The sequence below is a fragment of the Neolamprologus multifasciatus genome, chromosome 3 (assembly GCF_963576455.1).
Source record: "Neolamprologus multifasciatus chromosome 3, fNeoMul1.2, whole genome shotgun sequence".
NCBI lineage: Eukaryota > Metazoa > Chordata > Actinopteri > Cichliformes > Cichlidae > Neolamprologus > Neolamprologus multifasciatus.
The window spans coordinates 23,833,568-23,849,607 of record NC_140441.1 but is presented as its reverse complement, the minus strand read 5'-3'; the positions used below and the strand labels follow the sequence as shown (position 1 = coordinate 23,849,607).

At 45.3% G+C, this 16,040-nt stretch overlaps 1 protein-coding gene and 1 long non-coding RNA gene across 5 annotated transcripts in view; one reads left to right on the top strand and one right to left on the bottom strand.

The window, feature by feature from the left end:
* The window catches only part of LOC146522107 (uncharacterized), a 234,587-nt gene that overhangs the window by 100,832 nt on the left and 117,715 nt on the right, over positions 1-16,040 (top strand). The gene's annotated exons all lie outside the window — the stretch shown is intronic.
* svep1 (sushi, von Willebrand factor type A, EGF and pentraxin domain containing 1) overlaps positions 1-16,040 on the bottom strand; it is a 114,375-nt gene that overhangs the window by 5,302 nt on the left and 93,033 nt on the right. For 2 of the 4 annotated variants that reach the window (XM_085153867.1, XM_085153870.1), the window contains 20 exons: positions 15,828-16,026; positions 15,300-15,475; positions 15,030-15,154; positions 14,791-14,920; positions 14,501-14,671; positions 13,270-13,443; positions 13,024-13,143; positions 12,763-12,939; positions 11,299-11,383; positions 11,010-11,201; positions 10,182-10,349; positions 9,001-9,673; positions 6,200-8,910; positions 5,187-5,421; positions 4,816-4,971; positions 4,295-4,358; positions 3,766-3,942; positions 3,478-3,654; positions 2,459-2,635; positions 1,154-1,324 (listed from right to left, as the gene is read on the bottom strand). In XM_085153867.1, coding sequence (XP_085009993.1) covers positions 1,154-1,324; positions 2,459-2,635; positions 3,478-3,654; positions 3,766-3,942; positions 4,295-4,358; positions 4,816-4,971; positions 5,187-5,421; positions 6,200-8,910; positions 9,001-9,673; positions 10,182-10,349; positions 11,010-11,201; positions 11,299-11,383; positions 12,763-12,939; positions 13,024-13,143; positions 13,270-13,443; positions 14,501-14,671; positions 14,791-14,920; positions 15,030-15,154; positions 15,300-15,475; positions 15,828-16,026 — 6,258 coding nt within the window. The remainder of the gene's footprint in view (positions 1-1,153; positions 1,325-2,458; positions 2,636-3,477; positions 3,655-3,765; positions 3,943-4,294; positions 4,359-4,815; positions 4,972-5,186; positions 5,422-6,199; positions 8,911-9,000; positions 9,674-10,181; positions 10,350-11,009; positions 11,202-11,298; positions 11,384-12,762; positions 12,940-13,023; positions 13,144-13,269; positions 13,444-14,500; positions 14,672-14,790; positions 14,921-15,029; positions 15,155-15,299; positions 15,476-15,827; positions 16,027-16,040) is intronic. The other 2 variants (XM_085153868.1, XM_085153869.1) reach the window with 2 other exon arrangements.

Here is a 16,040-nt window from a genome sequence, read left to right as displayed (position 1 = left end):
GACACTCAACAAAAATGGCCATTTAACCTCACGCACACAAACAAATGAAGTGCAAACACATCAGGACAGCAACAGTGTGTGCAGGGAGGCAGGAAAGAGCACAAACTCAGCAGCTGTTCAGGGAAGCTAAGCCTGGATCCAGCCTTTGTTTTCACATTTTATATGCAAAACATCTTAACGGTCATTTGAGTTTCACACAGGGATTCAGGGTGGAGCTCAGCTTGACTGTCTGCTTTAGTATCTTTACTTGATCAACAGGAACCTGATTTCAGGCTGATATGATTGTGTTCATGTTTTTTCTTTCAAATGTGACCTTTTTTATTGATTTTTTAACCCTTTTCTTTATTTTATGTACAGCACTAAACTCATCTTTTTTTAGAGTGACGTTTATTAAAGAGCATAACATCGTAATTCAGTTGCAGACTACTCAGTGATGACAGATTGGTAACTATCATGTGAATGTGATAGTATGGTGAAGTATTTGTTTCTCAAATGCAGCGCAGTCATAAAACTGCCTGCAGGTCATATCTTTGTTCTGCTTGTGCCGACTGAGAACAGGAATTTCCCAATGTCTAAATTCCTGGATCCTGTTCAGCTGCCACTCCCATCATACCACAACTGTGCGTGTGTGATTCATGCTTACTCAGAATAAAACTGTAAACTGAACTGTTTCTTAAAATCCTGAAGATGTTACGCTAAAGCTTAATCTACAGATGTTCTACATGCCCGATTTTCCTTTAAATAATTAAATTATTTAAAGGAAACCCCGTCATACAAAGGTGTTTTTCTTGTTTAAGGGTGAGGTTTTTCTTCCTGGATCCAGGCTTCTGAAAGTATTTGCACATAACACATAACAACTTCAGGGCGAGCTGTCAGAGCAGCGCGCCGTCGGTCATAGTACAGAGAAAGATAAGAGATCCTGTGGTGAAGACAAAAAACACCCCCACAAACCTGCTTCTGTCGCTTCCATAGACTGTACCCATGCAACCAGAGTGCAAGCACATACGTGTTAATGACCTTCACAGATTAAAATCTCTGTTTCGTAAGCAGCAGTAGGTAAGGGAAGAATTCAAAGGCTGAGAAGCTGCATGGCAGTATGAGTTACAGGATAAGTCAGCTGAAGCAGGAAGTCTCCGTTTCACGTTCGCTCTACCTCTGCATGTGGGGGGCGGCGTCCAGGTGCCGTTCTCCAGACACCTGCTTCTTCCAATGCCTTCCATGGTGTAACCGCCATAACACGAGTACACCGCCACGTCCCCGAACTGGAACACCGCCCCCCGCACCACCCCGTTGGCCACATGGAGTGGGGGGCCACAGGACACCCCTATGGAACGACCCACGAGTTATTCACTGCTACCCCCGTCTACAAACGCTGCTGCTTTGCCTCTTTAACGACACGTTTGCACCAATCTGACTGTAAAATGAACCCAGACTGTAAAATTTATTGCACTGTAACATTTCTGTCCATCCCCATATGTGAGTACAAAGTGTGCACCGCAGAGAGAACTCTGTGCTTATTAAATTAAACCCAGTGTGTTTCCTACACCCCCCAGTAGCCCCGGAGACAGTGATTTTCATGCAACACATCCAAATGTATCCAACAGTTCAGTGTTGGTTTGATTTGGTAAAAGCCCCTTACTGATAATCCCCCTGAGGACAAAAATGGACTCGGATAAACATGCACGTAGGAGACAAACCCTCCCAAAACAGCATGCAAACACATACAACGAGCCACAGCAACATGAGCACTGCTGTGCTGCATATTCAGGACAACTGCACATGAGAATGATCAAAGGACAATCTGACAAAGGTTGCCATAGAAGCCGCAGAGGTGCCTGTAATTAGTTCAGCACACAGGAGCCGACGCAGTGTTTGAAGCAGCCTCATTTGTTTTGATAAAAGCTCAGTGAGACAACAGAGAGACAGCGCGTTACCTGAGACATGCAAGTGTAGAGAAGCACAACAAGACAAGGGGAGCATGCGAAGATGTGCAGTGTTAAAATCACAGTGTTTCTACAAGCGAGTATAGTGACATCATTTAATCGCTGCAGTACTTGTAGAAATGTGAGTAAATCACATGATCTCACTGAAAAAAACTAAACTTAGTAACTTTACTATGATATAACAGAAAGGTTTACATTAACGGTACAAAGGAACTAAAGCTGTGTAGTTCAGAGGTAACACACAGTGACATTAAAATGAAAATTACAAGCAGTAAACTTCCTCTTTAATTATATAATTTACAAACTTAATCATCTAGTTTCCTGCTAACAAACGTGACATTCTTCGCATATTTAAGAGCCCTTCAAATGAAATCACGTTTTTCGGTTTTGTCACATTTATTCAATGCCACCTCACAAACATGTGATTCCTTACAGATTAAAAAGCTGCTACAACAACTGAAGAGACTTGATACAGAAGAGATTAATCTTCTCTTTAAAAAAATAACAATACCTACGTTCACACACAGAACTCATGGGGCTCCAGGTCCGGTCTGACCTGCAGGTGATGGTGCCGCTGCCTTTCACCTGCTGACCTTTGGGGCAGGTAATGCGGACCGACTGTCCAACTCGAAACTCCTGCTGGACTCTGTCCCCGCTGCTGTTCCAGCCCGGAGGAGCCGGGCAAGACTTGGCTGCGAGAGACAGAAATGATGGATATGCTTTTAAAATTTGATGTAGTTCGTGTATCAGCAATACAACAGTATAAGTCCTTAGTGGTTTACAGTCACGGTGTACCACAGAAACAACATGTACTAGTGAAGATTGCCGACAGTGTGACAGAATGATAGATGCAGATTAAAGTGAGACATTTAAATCGTTCTACTACACAATACCAGCATAGCAATGTAACACTAGGGCCCACAAACGCTACAAAACTGTGTTGTGAATGTGCTACACTTCTTTACCCCACCCCCCCAATACATCAATAAAATGCACCGCATCTACATATCTATATAACGTCACTGCACAAAAGTCTGGTTATTTTGAGACGTACGTACACCAACCATCTATGAGTGGTCAGTGGCTGCTGCACTTCTCTTTTCCACATTTGTAAACAGAGTCAAAAGCTCAATTCATTGTCATCTAATTTCTTTTAGTTTACTATTTTTCACTATTACTATTTTTCATACACCATGTTTTGTTTGTTTTCTTTTTTTCTGCCAACAGAGATAATGAATTACATAAGTCTGAGAGACATGTATGTGGAAGTGTCTCTCAGCTGCAAGTCATGGGTCAGTCATAACATAAGACTCAAAAATCAGCACATTCCAACAAACTGCAGCCAGATTACGAGGAGCTGAGTGGGTGACTTCTTGTCACAGGCTGTATTGTGAAACAGATGAAGAAACTCAGTGATGTTGCAAAGAATTTTAAAAGGCCTCTGTGTTAGAAAGCGAATGATACCACAAGCTGCCACGTGGCAGGAAGTCAGAAAGCAAACCAGTAAAGATTCTTTCGAAAAATGTGTCCTCACGTTGGCAGGTGGGGAAAGCGGAGCTCCAGGCGTTGCCCCCTATGCACACCACCAGAGGATCTCCCACCAGGTTGTAGCCGTTGTCACACTGGAACTTCAGAGCATGCCCAGTGTTCAGGCTGAGTTCCTGCACTTTACCGTGCAGCATCTGTTTGGGGCTGATGCAGCCACTGACCACTGACAAGACAGAAAGACCACAGGGATGTGATGTCAGACGTGTTTGATGTCAGACGTGTCTGATGCACAGACGTCCTTTCACTTCTTTTGCTCACTGTCTGCCCTCCATACCTTCACACGTAGGCACCGGCAGGCTCCACGTGCCATTGTCCAGACAGGTGAGCGTCTCTGGGCCGATCAGCTGCAGCCCAGGATTACACACATAGGTGACATTGTCCGGGCTGGGCTCACCCGCCGGTTGTGCATTTTGTACTGTGGGAGGAGCCCCACATGATTGCAATGAGGACGCTGTGAAGAAAAGTGTCAAAGGTGCGGTAGTGTTAAAGTACAGTATATGTATCTGCTGTAGCACATTGCAAAACATGAACTCTTTACCCCTTGAAAACCTGCTAAGTGTAAACCTTGAAACTCTTATATGAACTGAGTGGTTTCTGGCCTGCTGTCAAAACAACATCACTGCATGTCCATCAGAAGCTAGTGAGGGCTACGCTTGGATATCTGTTTGTGTGGGATATCTTTGTGTCAATAAACTTTATGGATGTTCCAAAGTTTAGTAGAGGGAAAAAAGATCAATGATAGAACATTAAGATTAAATATCCGCTATTATCACAAGCATGTCTGCCTCTGTGCACAAACCCACCAACACACACTGGCTGCGTGCCGCTCCACGTTCTGTCTCCCTGGCAGATGTGGATGGAGTCTCCCTGTGACAAAAAGGGGAGAAGGATATTTGATGGTGTACACACAAAAACGCGTACATCCATAATATTGACTTTTTCCACTGTAGAATGAAGTAATGTTATTGTGTGAGTGCTATCAAGGCAGTCAGCGGCTTCTACTCTTCGTGTGCATTAAAAAAAGGCCGTCATTGTATCGAGTGTCCAAACTGGGCAGTGCAGAGTATCAGTTTATAAAGAAGACAGTGACTCAGCTCTTTCTATTGGCTCAGTTACTGCGCACACCTATTGATTGCTGAAGAGAAGTCACATGACTTTCTGTAATCTCATTGTTAGACATTAGTGCAGTGGGTGCATGCTGTTTAAAGGCAGAGTGTGGGAAAGCAAGAGGAACACAGGAGCTGAGTGGTCATTTGTTATGTAGTTTAGGACCAACAACATTTGTTTTTCCACGTAAAGAGATGCCAGACGGAAAAAGTTTTACCTTCATGTCAAAGCCAGGCAGACAGGAGTACATGACAAAGTCTCCATAGTTGTAGCTGTCCCCCTCTACGATACCGTGAAGAAGAGGAGGAGGTTTCTCACACATCACCATCTCACAGGAAACCGATGAGATACTTGGAGACCAGCTTCCACCGACCTTATCACACAGTTTAAAAGCAGAACAGGAAACCGCTGCATTATCAACGTTACACACATTCATTCTCACTTCTGTAAACCTTTGGCCATTTCACTTTATTTTCCTGGCATTCATATAATGGATTTTCTGTGGTTAATTATAACTTAACAGGGAAGTCAAATTCACATTAAGAAGCTTAAGAAGTGCATGAAATCTTTAACCAACGTCTTTCTTACCTGACATTCTGCTAGCGCTGACCCCTGCAGGTAGAAGCCAGTAGGGCATGAGAGGGTGACGGTGCCCCCGACAGGCGTGAGCTCCTTCCCGGTGATTACCAGATGGGGGATGGAGAAGTTGGTGGGTAGCAGGCAAGGGGTGGGGCGGCACCGAACGTTGTGTTTTGACCAGGTGGCGTCGCTCTGGCAGGACAGGGAAGCTGTCTGCGTGGCTAATTCGTATCCATCATCACACCTGCAGACAAAGGACGCACAATGATACACAGAGTACACTCTTTCTGTCTTGGATTTTAATCCATTCACAGAAATGGAAAGTAACAAACATCCTGTTTACTGTGAGCATGAAGCCAGTTTCTCTAAGATTCAATGTAAAAATACAAATATTGGTGGCAGCCAGTGCTAAACCGTAGCCTCCTAGTAGATATCGATTTCAAAATCCTACATCGACTTGTTCTCGAGTTAACGTGTTCACACCACAGTGATGGTAGTACCCCATCAGCCTTTCAGGGCTGAGGCATAAATGTTGAGAGAATTGATACTCAAGAGCATTACAGCTAAAAATCCACATATTTCTGTGATGGCAACTTTTTCGTGACTCACATCAAAACAACAAAGAAAACTGAGAAAAGTTTTGATGCTCTCCTGAGTGAACAAGCATGTTTGCCACTAAACTTTAAGAGCAACTTACCAGAAAAACATACTGGCTCACTGCAACTACAACATCTTCTTAGTGCATGATAATAAAAAATGAATTTAATGATGATTTTAATGATTAGAAATGCATCTTTTAAGTGCACTTCAGTTATAAATGTGTTCTTTGATGAATCAGATACAGAGTGCAGTGCTGGACCTTTTGTGTATGAAAATGTGTTTTTCAGTCGAGGAGATAAACGGTTAGTTTAGTTTCACCTGATCCAGGATAAGCACTATTCCATACACAGTATTTACATTAAACACTATGTGAGTCAGAAAACTCATTTAAGACAAACCACTCCAATAATGACAGTATTCACCTATATGTGATCTGGTTGGGGAAGCTGAAGATATCTCCCACGACCCGAGCGTTGGCGACCTCTGGCGGTTTTCCACAGCTCACAGGCTCGCATCGTATCCTGGGTTCCCCCCATCTGCCGTCTCTTCCACAGGTGAGGTAAGCATACCCCTTTAGCTGGTAGCCAGGCCGACACCTGTATATAGCCGTTTCTGGGAAGCTGGCACTGCCACCCTGCAAGACAGCATTAGGAACTGTAGGCGGGGCGGCGGTGCACCTTCCCCGGCTACACACAGGCACCCCAGGGCTCCACACTCCTCCTTTTTCGCACACAGCTTGAGAGGGACCCAGCAGCTTGTAGCCGTCGTCACACTGGAAGTGCACTCGGTCTCCGCAGGCTCGATCGTGGCCGAGAACCACTCCGAACTTAACCACAGGAAGGGTGCAAATGCAGGGCTGGCACTGAGGCACGGGGCCCACCCAGAGGCCCTCAGCGGAGCACCGCAGGATGGGATCGCCAACGGCCTCGTAGCCATCGAAGCACACGTACTCCACAATGTCGTCGTAGTTGAAGCTGGAGCCGTTCACATAGCCGTGACTGATGTCCTCAGGAGGATCGCAACTAATGATGTCACAACGGGGTGCCGGTTTGTCCCAAAGTCCATCTGACTGACAGACACGTGTAGAATCTCCGTTAAGCGTGTATCCTTCATCACATTCATACTTTATCTTGCTGCTGTAGCCAAACTCTGACCCCAACATGCGACCATTCAGTATTGGGGAGGGCTTCTCGCAGTGGGCTGGTACACAGGCAGCAGCCTTGTGGCTCCAGGTACCGTCAGCCTGGCAGATGCTTGGAGACCTTCCATTTAAGATAAACCCAGGCTGACAGCTCAGTTCTATTTTGTTATTATAGGTGAACTCTGTGCCTTTAAATGTGACATCACCGGGGATTTTAGGAGGACCACAGGACACGGGCTCACACTGTGGCTTCAGCCCAGTCCACTTTCCGTCTGCCTGGCAGGCAATAGTACTGCTGCCCTTCAGGACAAACCCAGGATTACACTGAAAGTGTAATACCTCAGGATGAACAAAATCACCTCCCTGTGTTGTGCCATTATCCACAGCCCCTGGATCACCACAGGAAACAGGTTGACAAACTGGGGCATCAGTGGTCCACACTCGACCTGACACACACTGCCTCACAGGCTCCCCCTTCAGCTCATATCCTTCATCACAAGTATATGTGAGCGTAGTCCCGAGGGAGCCATGAGTCACATTCATCCAGCCGTGATCTGGACTAGGCGGTATTTGGCACTCCGCTGGCACACACGATGGGGCTGTCCCATTCCAGCCCCCGTCCTCCTGGCACACCAGCCTGACCTGGCTTGTGAGGTCATAGCCATGGTGGCAACGGTACTCAATCAGTGTCCCATGAAGAAAGTTCAAGTCCAGTCTTCCAGTGTCTTTAGAGGTAAATCTCCCTCCCAGCTCTGTCACTCTAACATACTCCCCAAAGTCAATGTGGGGAGGCAGCCCGCAGTCCGAGGGCACGCAGACAGGAACAGAGCTTGACCAGCCGAACTCCTCACAGGTTAGATGGTCCTGACCCACGAGTTGGAAGCCAGGAAAACAGCTGTAGAAAATAGTCACACCATAACTGTGGTCCTGGCCTTCCACAAAGCCGTTTTCAACTGGCTGAGGTGGTGTGCAGGATATCTGCACACAAGCTGGTGGCTCGATGTCCCACTCCCCACTGGCCAGGCACCTAACAGTCTTTGTGCCTTGGAGGCGGTAACCACGGTTGCAGGAGTAGGTCGCACTGTGATCAAACTGAAGTTTTGTATAGACAACTTTTCCATTGGTTATCTGTTTAGGAACTGAGCATTCAATTGGGCGGCAAGAAGGCACCCCACCAATCCAGAGTCCCTTCTCTCCACAGAGGATGGTGGAGTTACCTACTAAGTTATATCCAGTCTTACAACTATACAGTGCTTTGCTGAGGTACATCAGTCCCTGGACATCAACAATACCATCTGAAATCTCTACAGGCTGAGGACATTCAACTGGGATGCATTCTGGGTAAGGACTGCTCCACTGCCCATTGGCTAGACAGGACACAGAGCCTTCTTTTCTTAAAGTAAAGCCATCTATGCACGTGTAGGTCACCACAGAGCTGAATGGGAACAGGTGAGAAGACCTGGAAGGGCCACCAAACGGCACCGCAGGCGGCGGACCACAAAACACCTGCTTACACACCGGAAAGGTGTCATTCCACTCCTGTGACGGAGTGCAGCGGAGGAACCGAGCCCCCTCGAGGACGTAGCCATCCTCACAGGATAACTCCACTGTTCCTGATTCAGAGTCCAGGCCCCTTAGAACCAGGTGGTTCTCCTCCAGTGGTGGCTCTGGACACTGGACGGGCGAGCAACGCGGAGGCCTCGTCTTATCCCACCTTCCAAACTTCAAACAGGTCCAGGTAGCATCCCCGACCAGCTCGTAACCCTCATCGCAGACATACACCACTTTACGGCCCACCTGGAAGTCAGAGCCTTTGTAGTGCCCATGGACGATGTTAGGAGGAGGGTCACAGGTCAGAAGGACACAGGTTGGGGGGTCTTGGTTGGACCACTGACGGTTGGCTTGGCAAACTCGCTCCGGTCGTCCAATCAGTCTGTAGCCTGCGTTACAGGCGTACGTCACCTTGCTGTTGTAAGTGAGCCGACCTTTGACCTACAGTGGAACAAAAATGGGACATATCATGTGCTTTGTTTTTATGTTTATAAGAGGACTCTTTAAGTGCATTCAGTTTTCATGGCTAACCTGGGGGTATCCGTTCTTGAGGGATGGGGGTTGCGAGCAGGACACAGGTACACAGGTAGGCAGAGCTCCTCCCCACTCTCCATTTCCCTTGCAGGTCCTTCTCTTCTCCCCTCGAATCAAGAAGCCTTTGAAGCAGCTGTACGCCACCACGGCTCCAAAACTGTAATTTGTCCCAATCACATAGCCCTGATCAATGCTCTCAGGCTTGGAGCACCTCACCGGCACACAGCCAATATCATAGGGCGAGGGCTCCCACTCTCCTCCCATCAGGCATCTGAGTGTGGCTGTAGTGTTGAGCATGAAGCCCTCTTCACATTTATAACTCACTTCGGTGTTGCTGGCGTATTTTGGTTTGTTGACCGAATCTAAAATTGCATGTGGTAGTTCAGGTGGGCGGAGGCAGAAGTTTGCAATGCAGCGAGGCGCCTCCATGCCATCGGGTGGCACCCACACGCCCTGAGCATTACAAACCATCTTGGAGTTGTTGCCGGCTGTGTATCCGTCAGTGCAGTAGTAGTTAGCGGTGTCTCCGAAAAGCTTGTGAGTCTCATAGGGTTCAGCGTGGTCGATGGCAGGCGGGGGGCCGCAGGAGCGGGGGACGCACTGAGCCGTGCTTTCACTCCATTGGCCAGTTGACAGACATTCTCTGGTCTCTGGGCCAATCAGAGTGTATCTGCACAGGAAGGAGAGCAAAAGCAATGAGCAAAAAAAACCCAAATCATCATAATTTAGAAAAAGCATGCAAAAGTATGTCAAAGAAACTGCAAAATGCTTGGTTTGGTTTGTCTATCCCTTAACCGGATTGCTCCAATGGATCAAATCTGGATCAGGGAATCTTTTTTGTAGTATTTTGAATCATATCATCAGAAATATATATCAAATAGAAATAATAATTTAAAAAAATAAGACGTCATATTCTCAAGGAAATTTCAGTTTCTCTGGATCCTGTTTATGCATGCTGTGGCGGCGCTTTTCAGCCTCGATGGACTGCTCAGTTCTCATCCTCATGTACAGTTGATTTTACATTTTCATTAAATGCATGAATTCTTTGTTTTAGCTGTGCTTAAAAGCCACCATGCCATAGACAGTAAAGATCATGCAGAGGAATAAACAGGTGTTAAGTATTTAGTTTTAACACATTTTAAAAACAAATTAACTGAGTAGATTTCAACCACATTTACCCTTCTTTGCAGACATAGTGCACCTTGTTTCCCAGCTCAAAGTTCTCTCCCACAGTCACAGCATTTTCCAGTAGCGGGGGCTCGCTGCACAGGACTCTCACACAGCGGGGGAAAGGCCTGCTCCACTCCCCTGTCGCCTCACAAATTACTTCCATGGAGCCCTGTGGTCTTTGTATCGACATACAACTCAGTTTAGACTCCTCTCTACATCATTTACAGTCACTTGGTATACACACCCAATTCCGAAAAAATGTAACTAAAGGCAGAATGCACAATAGATAATCTCATAAATCTCATTTTGCAATTATGTAGGTTAATCAACCACAGGCCAGTAACATGATTGGGAATTACGAGCATCTTAGAGAGGCAGAGTTTCTCAGAAATTGTCAAGAAATCACTGACTGTGCAGCTTACTGTGCCATCAACAAATGCAAGTTAAAGCAAAGAAGCAGCCACACGTAAACTGAAAGTGGAAAACTGTTCGGTCATCAGAAGAATGAAAATTTTAAATGATTTTGGAAAACATGGACGCTGCGTTATCCAGACTAACAAGTGGAGGAACATTCCAGCTTATTACCAGCACTCAGTTTAAAAGCCTGCATCTCAGATGCTACTGGAGTCCATTAATACCTCTGGAATTGGCATGTTGCACATCTAGGAAGGAAGCATCAATGCTGAAAGTATTCTTTTTTAGTTTTTATTTACATCTTAAACAGCATCCCTGTTTAGGAATTGGGGTTGTACAACAAATTAAAGCTATATAAAGTATAATAAAAGTTACATTTATTCAGTGAAAAACTAATAGTACTAATGGTAATTTATCCATACCTGTATCCCTCATTGCAGGTGTATGTGACAGTGGACAGGTACGTGTTGGTGTTTAGTGTGTAGTCTGCATTTTCCACAGTCGGCGGACCCCCGCAGGTCACTGGATGGCAGGTAGGTGGCGTCCCGGTCCACCTCAGACTAGAGAGACATTGGAACTCATAGGGGACCTGAGGCTGGAAGCCCTTCTTACAGCTTAGGTAGAGACAAAACAGAGTCAGACTCACATGTTAACAAAAATCTTTCACATGTCACATGACACCCGAGGTATTGGAGAGGGTGAAGATGATACCTGAAAGTCACCTTGCTTCCATAGGTGAAGTTGTTTCCCGTCATGATGGAGTTCTCTGGAACAGTTGGTGCTGGGCAGGAGAGGGCTGGAGCGTAACATTAACGAGATGATTAGTAACCGCTAATTTTTTAAACCTATCACACTCAATTACAACTTAAATAACTAAATGCAAGTGTAGCCCACTGATGTGAGGAGCAAATATGTGCACATATTTCTGCACTGAGAATCAAGTTAACAGACGCCTCTGAATCCATCCACTTAAACAAATTAATGTCAGTTGGGCATCTGGGGCTTACTGGGCCCCCATGATGCTCATACTTTTAACTGCTATTGATGAAATTGGGATCGGCTCAAAAAAGAGACGAACAGGACGGATGTGGAACTGAAAAGCAGACAGATACATTTCTTTTATTTCTGAAGACTGAAGATTCACTTTTACAGTCACAGCTCCAAAGATGCACCTCACACAGTGATGCTGATGTCCAGAAGATCTCAGAGCAATAATATTATATTGAGCCATGAGTGTGTTTTTAATGTTCATTAAACATTTATTCAACTGTTTTTTTCTCCCACTTGTTGCACACAAATGTGGCTTTTGCACATCTAATCGTTTCACTTTCAGTCCCGACACTCAGCAGCTACAGTAACATGAATCTGCAGACGCCAAGTAATTCAGTTCCTCTTCCTCTGTGATGAAGAATGTGGCTTAGTGCCAAGATGCATGTGGTTACATAGTCAGACGTCTCAGCCTGCTGCACATCGGAGAACAAAAAGGACAGCTGCGTATGTAACTGCTCCTTTACAACACCGGCCATTAGACAAAGCATTTTTTGTGCTGTATATTTGCTTGTGTATGTGTGTATGAATACACAACATACATGTCTGCATGTTTTCCTGAAGTGTAATAGTCATTTGCATGATAATAGCCGACAGCAGTGGACCTTGAATGTGTTTTATTATCCGAGAGATGCATGCTTTCATTAGAAGCCTCTTCTTTGAAGCCATTAAAGCTGTTTAATGGATGCAGTATTTTCACTGTGTAATATATAACTGAAAAAAATGTGAGTAAATGCTGATTTATGTGTTTTGCTATGTGATATCATATTCTATAGTATGTAGTTATCTCATTGTAAAGAGTGAAGCTTGTGGTTACATGCCTCTTCCAACCAAACAAGCTGCAGATTAAATCCATGCAGCAAAAAATTCAAGTGCCAATCTTTTATTGCAAGGAAATCATCCAAAAATTTAGAAAGAAGCTGTAAACTGTGAAGGTCAAACTGAGCAACCTCTAAGGATCACAGCTGCAGAGTAAGCATCCAAAAAGCTCCATAAAATATTCCTAGTTTTCCATCAGCTTAATCGGAACTGTGAAAAACAAATGCAGAGTCCACTACATCAGACGCAACTGAAATAAATCACACCATCCATTTGATCGCAATAGCATTATGTGACTCCAGCTCTCACCTCTGCAGTATGGGACAGCATCATCCCAATCTCCTGTTTCCAGGCACTGAAGCTGAGATGAGCCAATCAGCTCATAGCCGTTGTCACAGCTGAACACAACCTCGCTGCCCATCAGAAAGTTGCTCCCGTATCGGCGACCGAAGTCAGGAGTCCCAGGGTTCTCGCACTTTACTGGCTCTGAACGCACACACGAACAGCTGGGTTTATAAAAGAATGGAGGAAAACAGCTGCTTGAGTCACCTGACCACGTTGTCATATCACCTGTGCAGTTTTTGCCATCTCCAGTGTATGGGTGGATACAGGTGCAGGTGTAGGAGCCTTCTGTGTTCTGACAGCTGGCGTGATCATCACAGTCAGAGCCCAGGGCACACTCATCCACATCTGCACACACATATGATTAAAAACACACACAAAAAAGGACAAATGGGTTATCCGTTAAGTTGTCAGTCAACAGAAACAGGATTTTTTATTTAAAGTGTTTGTAAAAAGTTTGAGCTGTTTGTGTACCCAAACATGCCGGCGGAGTTCCTGCCCACTTGCCGCTGTTGGTGCAATGCACTTTGGTGTCCCCCAGCAGGTAAAAGCCAGCATTGCACTCATAGACCACGGAGCTGCCGGCATGGAAGTCTGTTCCCTGGAAGAAGCCATTTTCCAGTGGATGAGGAGGTCCACAGGACACACCTGTAAGACATGTGGTAACTCCCATAAGATGTAAAAAGAAAAGATGAATCCACTCGGTAAAGTACAGTGTATTTATGATGTAAGATGGGGAAATATTGTTTTTTTTTTTTTTTTTTTTACTAAATTACCATAAAATTACAGTATACAATATAATTTGTGTCTCCTTACATGTAAAATACTTGGAATTATTCAATATTAAAAATACCTCACAAACTACTATAATTATTTGTGTATTTTCTGTAAAAGCCTGACTTTATTCTAGTCAACCTACCTTCAAATATTTGTAGGTAAATATAATTACACTGTAATTTTGAATAGAATACAATGAAACTGCATCTAGTTATTGGGGAATTACGCCCTTAATCACGGGCCATATTATAAAGTGTTACCAGAGACAACGAGCAGTGTCAGAGGATGTGACTGTTACAGCCACACAACATATTTTTACAACACACTGCTTGATGGAAAATCTGTCTGAAGGTAGAACCATTTATTCATTTTATGAGGATATATTTGCTGTTTTTACCTTCAGATAGAACAAACAAAACAAAAAAAACTTTTGTGTTCTTTCCTTAGTTTTGAGTGGAAGATGTTTCAAGCTGCAGTGCTTTATACTTTGGCTAAAAGGTGGAAAGTCCCATCTTGATCTTCAGAGGAACCAAAAAAAACCTTTGATGTTTTGTTGGGAGGGACAGCTAGCACAAAAATCTGCCAAATCAAGCATTTGGAGCTTCCTGCTGTGGCGATCACATTTATTCACATTTATTCTGATATCAACAACAAAGCGCTTGGTTTGTGACTGTATCTGCATGAATGTGCCCTAAAAAAATAACTTTACGGTCTTGCTACACTGTGGAGGTGTCTCCAGGAGAATATTTTGGCATGATAACACACAAGCTTAAAACAAAACCACTTGATCTCCTGCAGCTTTTATAAAGACAAAAGACTGAATCTGAATTATATTTCAATTCAAAACTTGACATAACAAAGGAAATCAATTAAAACAGGTGTAAAACCATGGAAACACATGACTGAGCACTGCCTGTCTTTGTCTTACGTTCACAGCTGGGCAGGTTGTGACTCCACTCTCCTTTATTTTGGCACTGCAGCACAGGCTCCCCCATCAGGTAGAAACCGGGATCACAAGACAGCTGCACCTGTGCGCCGGGACGCACATCCACAGTGGAAACGTGGAGGTGGGGCACAGTGTTCTCCAGCTTGGGGCAGTCTGGAGAAAATGTAAAAAGCTTGAAGGCTAATACCTGCTTGTTCTCCTGCAGCACACAGTTTGTAACTGAGCTCCAATTTTGAGGTAATACGATTTTGAAACACGTGAAGCTCTCTCACCGGCACAGAAAATGCTGTTGAGGTTTACTTTGACTCGCCCCACAACTCCACTGAGAAAGTCAGGCCAGGCGAGGACGTTCCCTCTGTGGGTCACATGAGAAGCTGGGCAGCTGCTGGCCAGGACCTTAATCTACAGTACAGCCAGAGAAGGTGGAGGTGGATGGATACGATAAATCCTTGGTCAGCCTCTATTAGTGAATATATGTGTTTGTAAATTTACATCAGCTAGCTTGGTTTACCTGCTGTGGTGTGAGAACACGATCCCAGATGTTGAGCTGGCTGAGGGAGCCGACGAAGGATTCGACAGGGTTGAAGCCCTCCCCCCTCTGATCCTGGTCCTGACCCAACACCAGCGCACCTCCAGCTACAAACAGACAGCGAGCACCGAGGTTAACCACCAAGGTTTTTGTTTATTTACTAAATTAGCTAACGAAAAAGCTAATTATCACTGATGTTGCATATTTAATGACTTCAAAAAACATCTGTCTTGGCCGAGGATAGCACTACACCTGGGATAGTGGTGCCAACTGACAGGCCTTTGCCTCCGTCTGAGGGCTTCCCGTTGATGTAGATTCTCCAGTCTCCATCCCAGCTCCTCCAGGACACACCGATATGGTACCACTGACCAGTGTTCACCGCAGGGCAGTCCGTGATCCGCTCCTTACCGTTCACATACATTACCCACCTGTGGCAACGCCGGAAAGAAAGAAAAAAATGGTAAATGGCCTGTAAATGGTCTGTATTTGTATAGCGCTTTACACATCCAGTCATCCACACATTCACACACTGGTGATGGCAAGCTACATTGTAGCCACAGCCACCCTGGGGCGCACTGGCGCCACCGGGCACTCTGACCACCACCAGTAGGCAACAGGTGAAGTGTCTTGCCCAAGGACACAATGACCCGGTTCTGAGCCGGGGCTCGAACCGGCAACCTTCCGATTACAAGGCGAACTCCCAACTCTTGAGCTCAGTCGCATGAAGGAAAAATGATACTTAAAAAACGTCTGCCCCTTAAATCTCGCTGCATCACTGACCCATTGTAGTCTATTAGAAGGAAAGCGTTATCACTGCCTTCCACAGCATAGGACACCGGTGTGCCGTAATTAGTGGTGTCAGATGACCTCATCCAGAAGGTGCAGGTGATTTCGGTCAGCGCTGGCATCACTCCGTCCATCATCACATAACCGTGGATGCCAGACACCTCAAAGTCCAGGTTGAAGGCAGAAGACATCTCTGACAGGACAGAG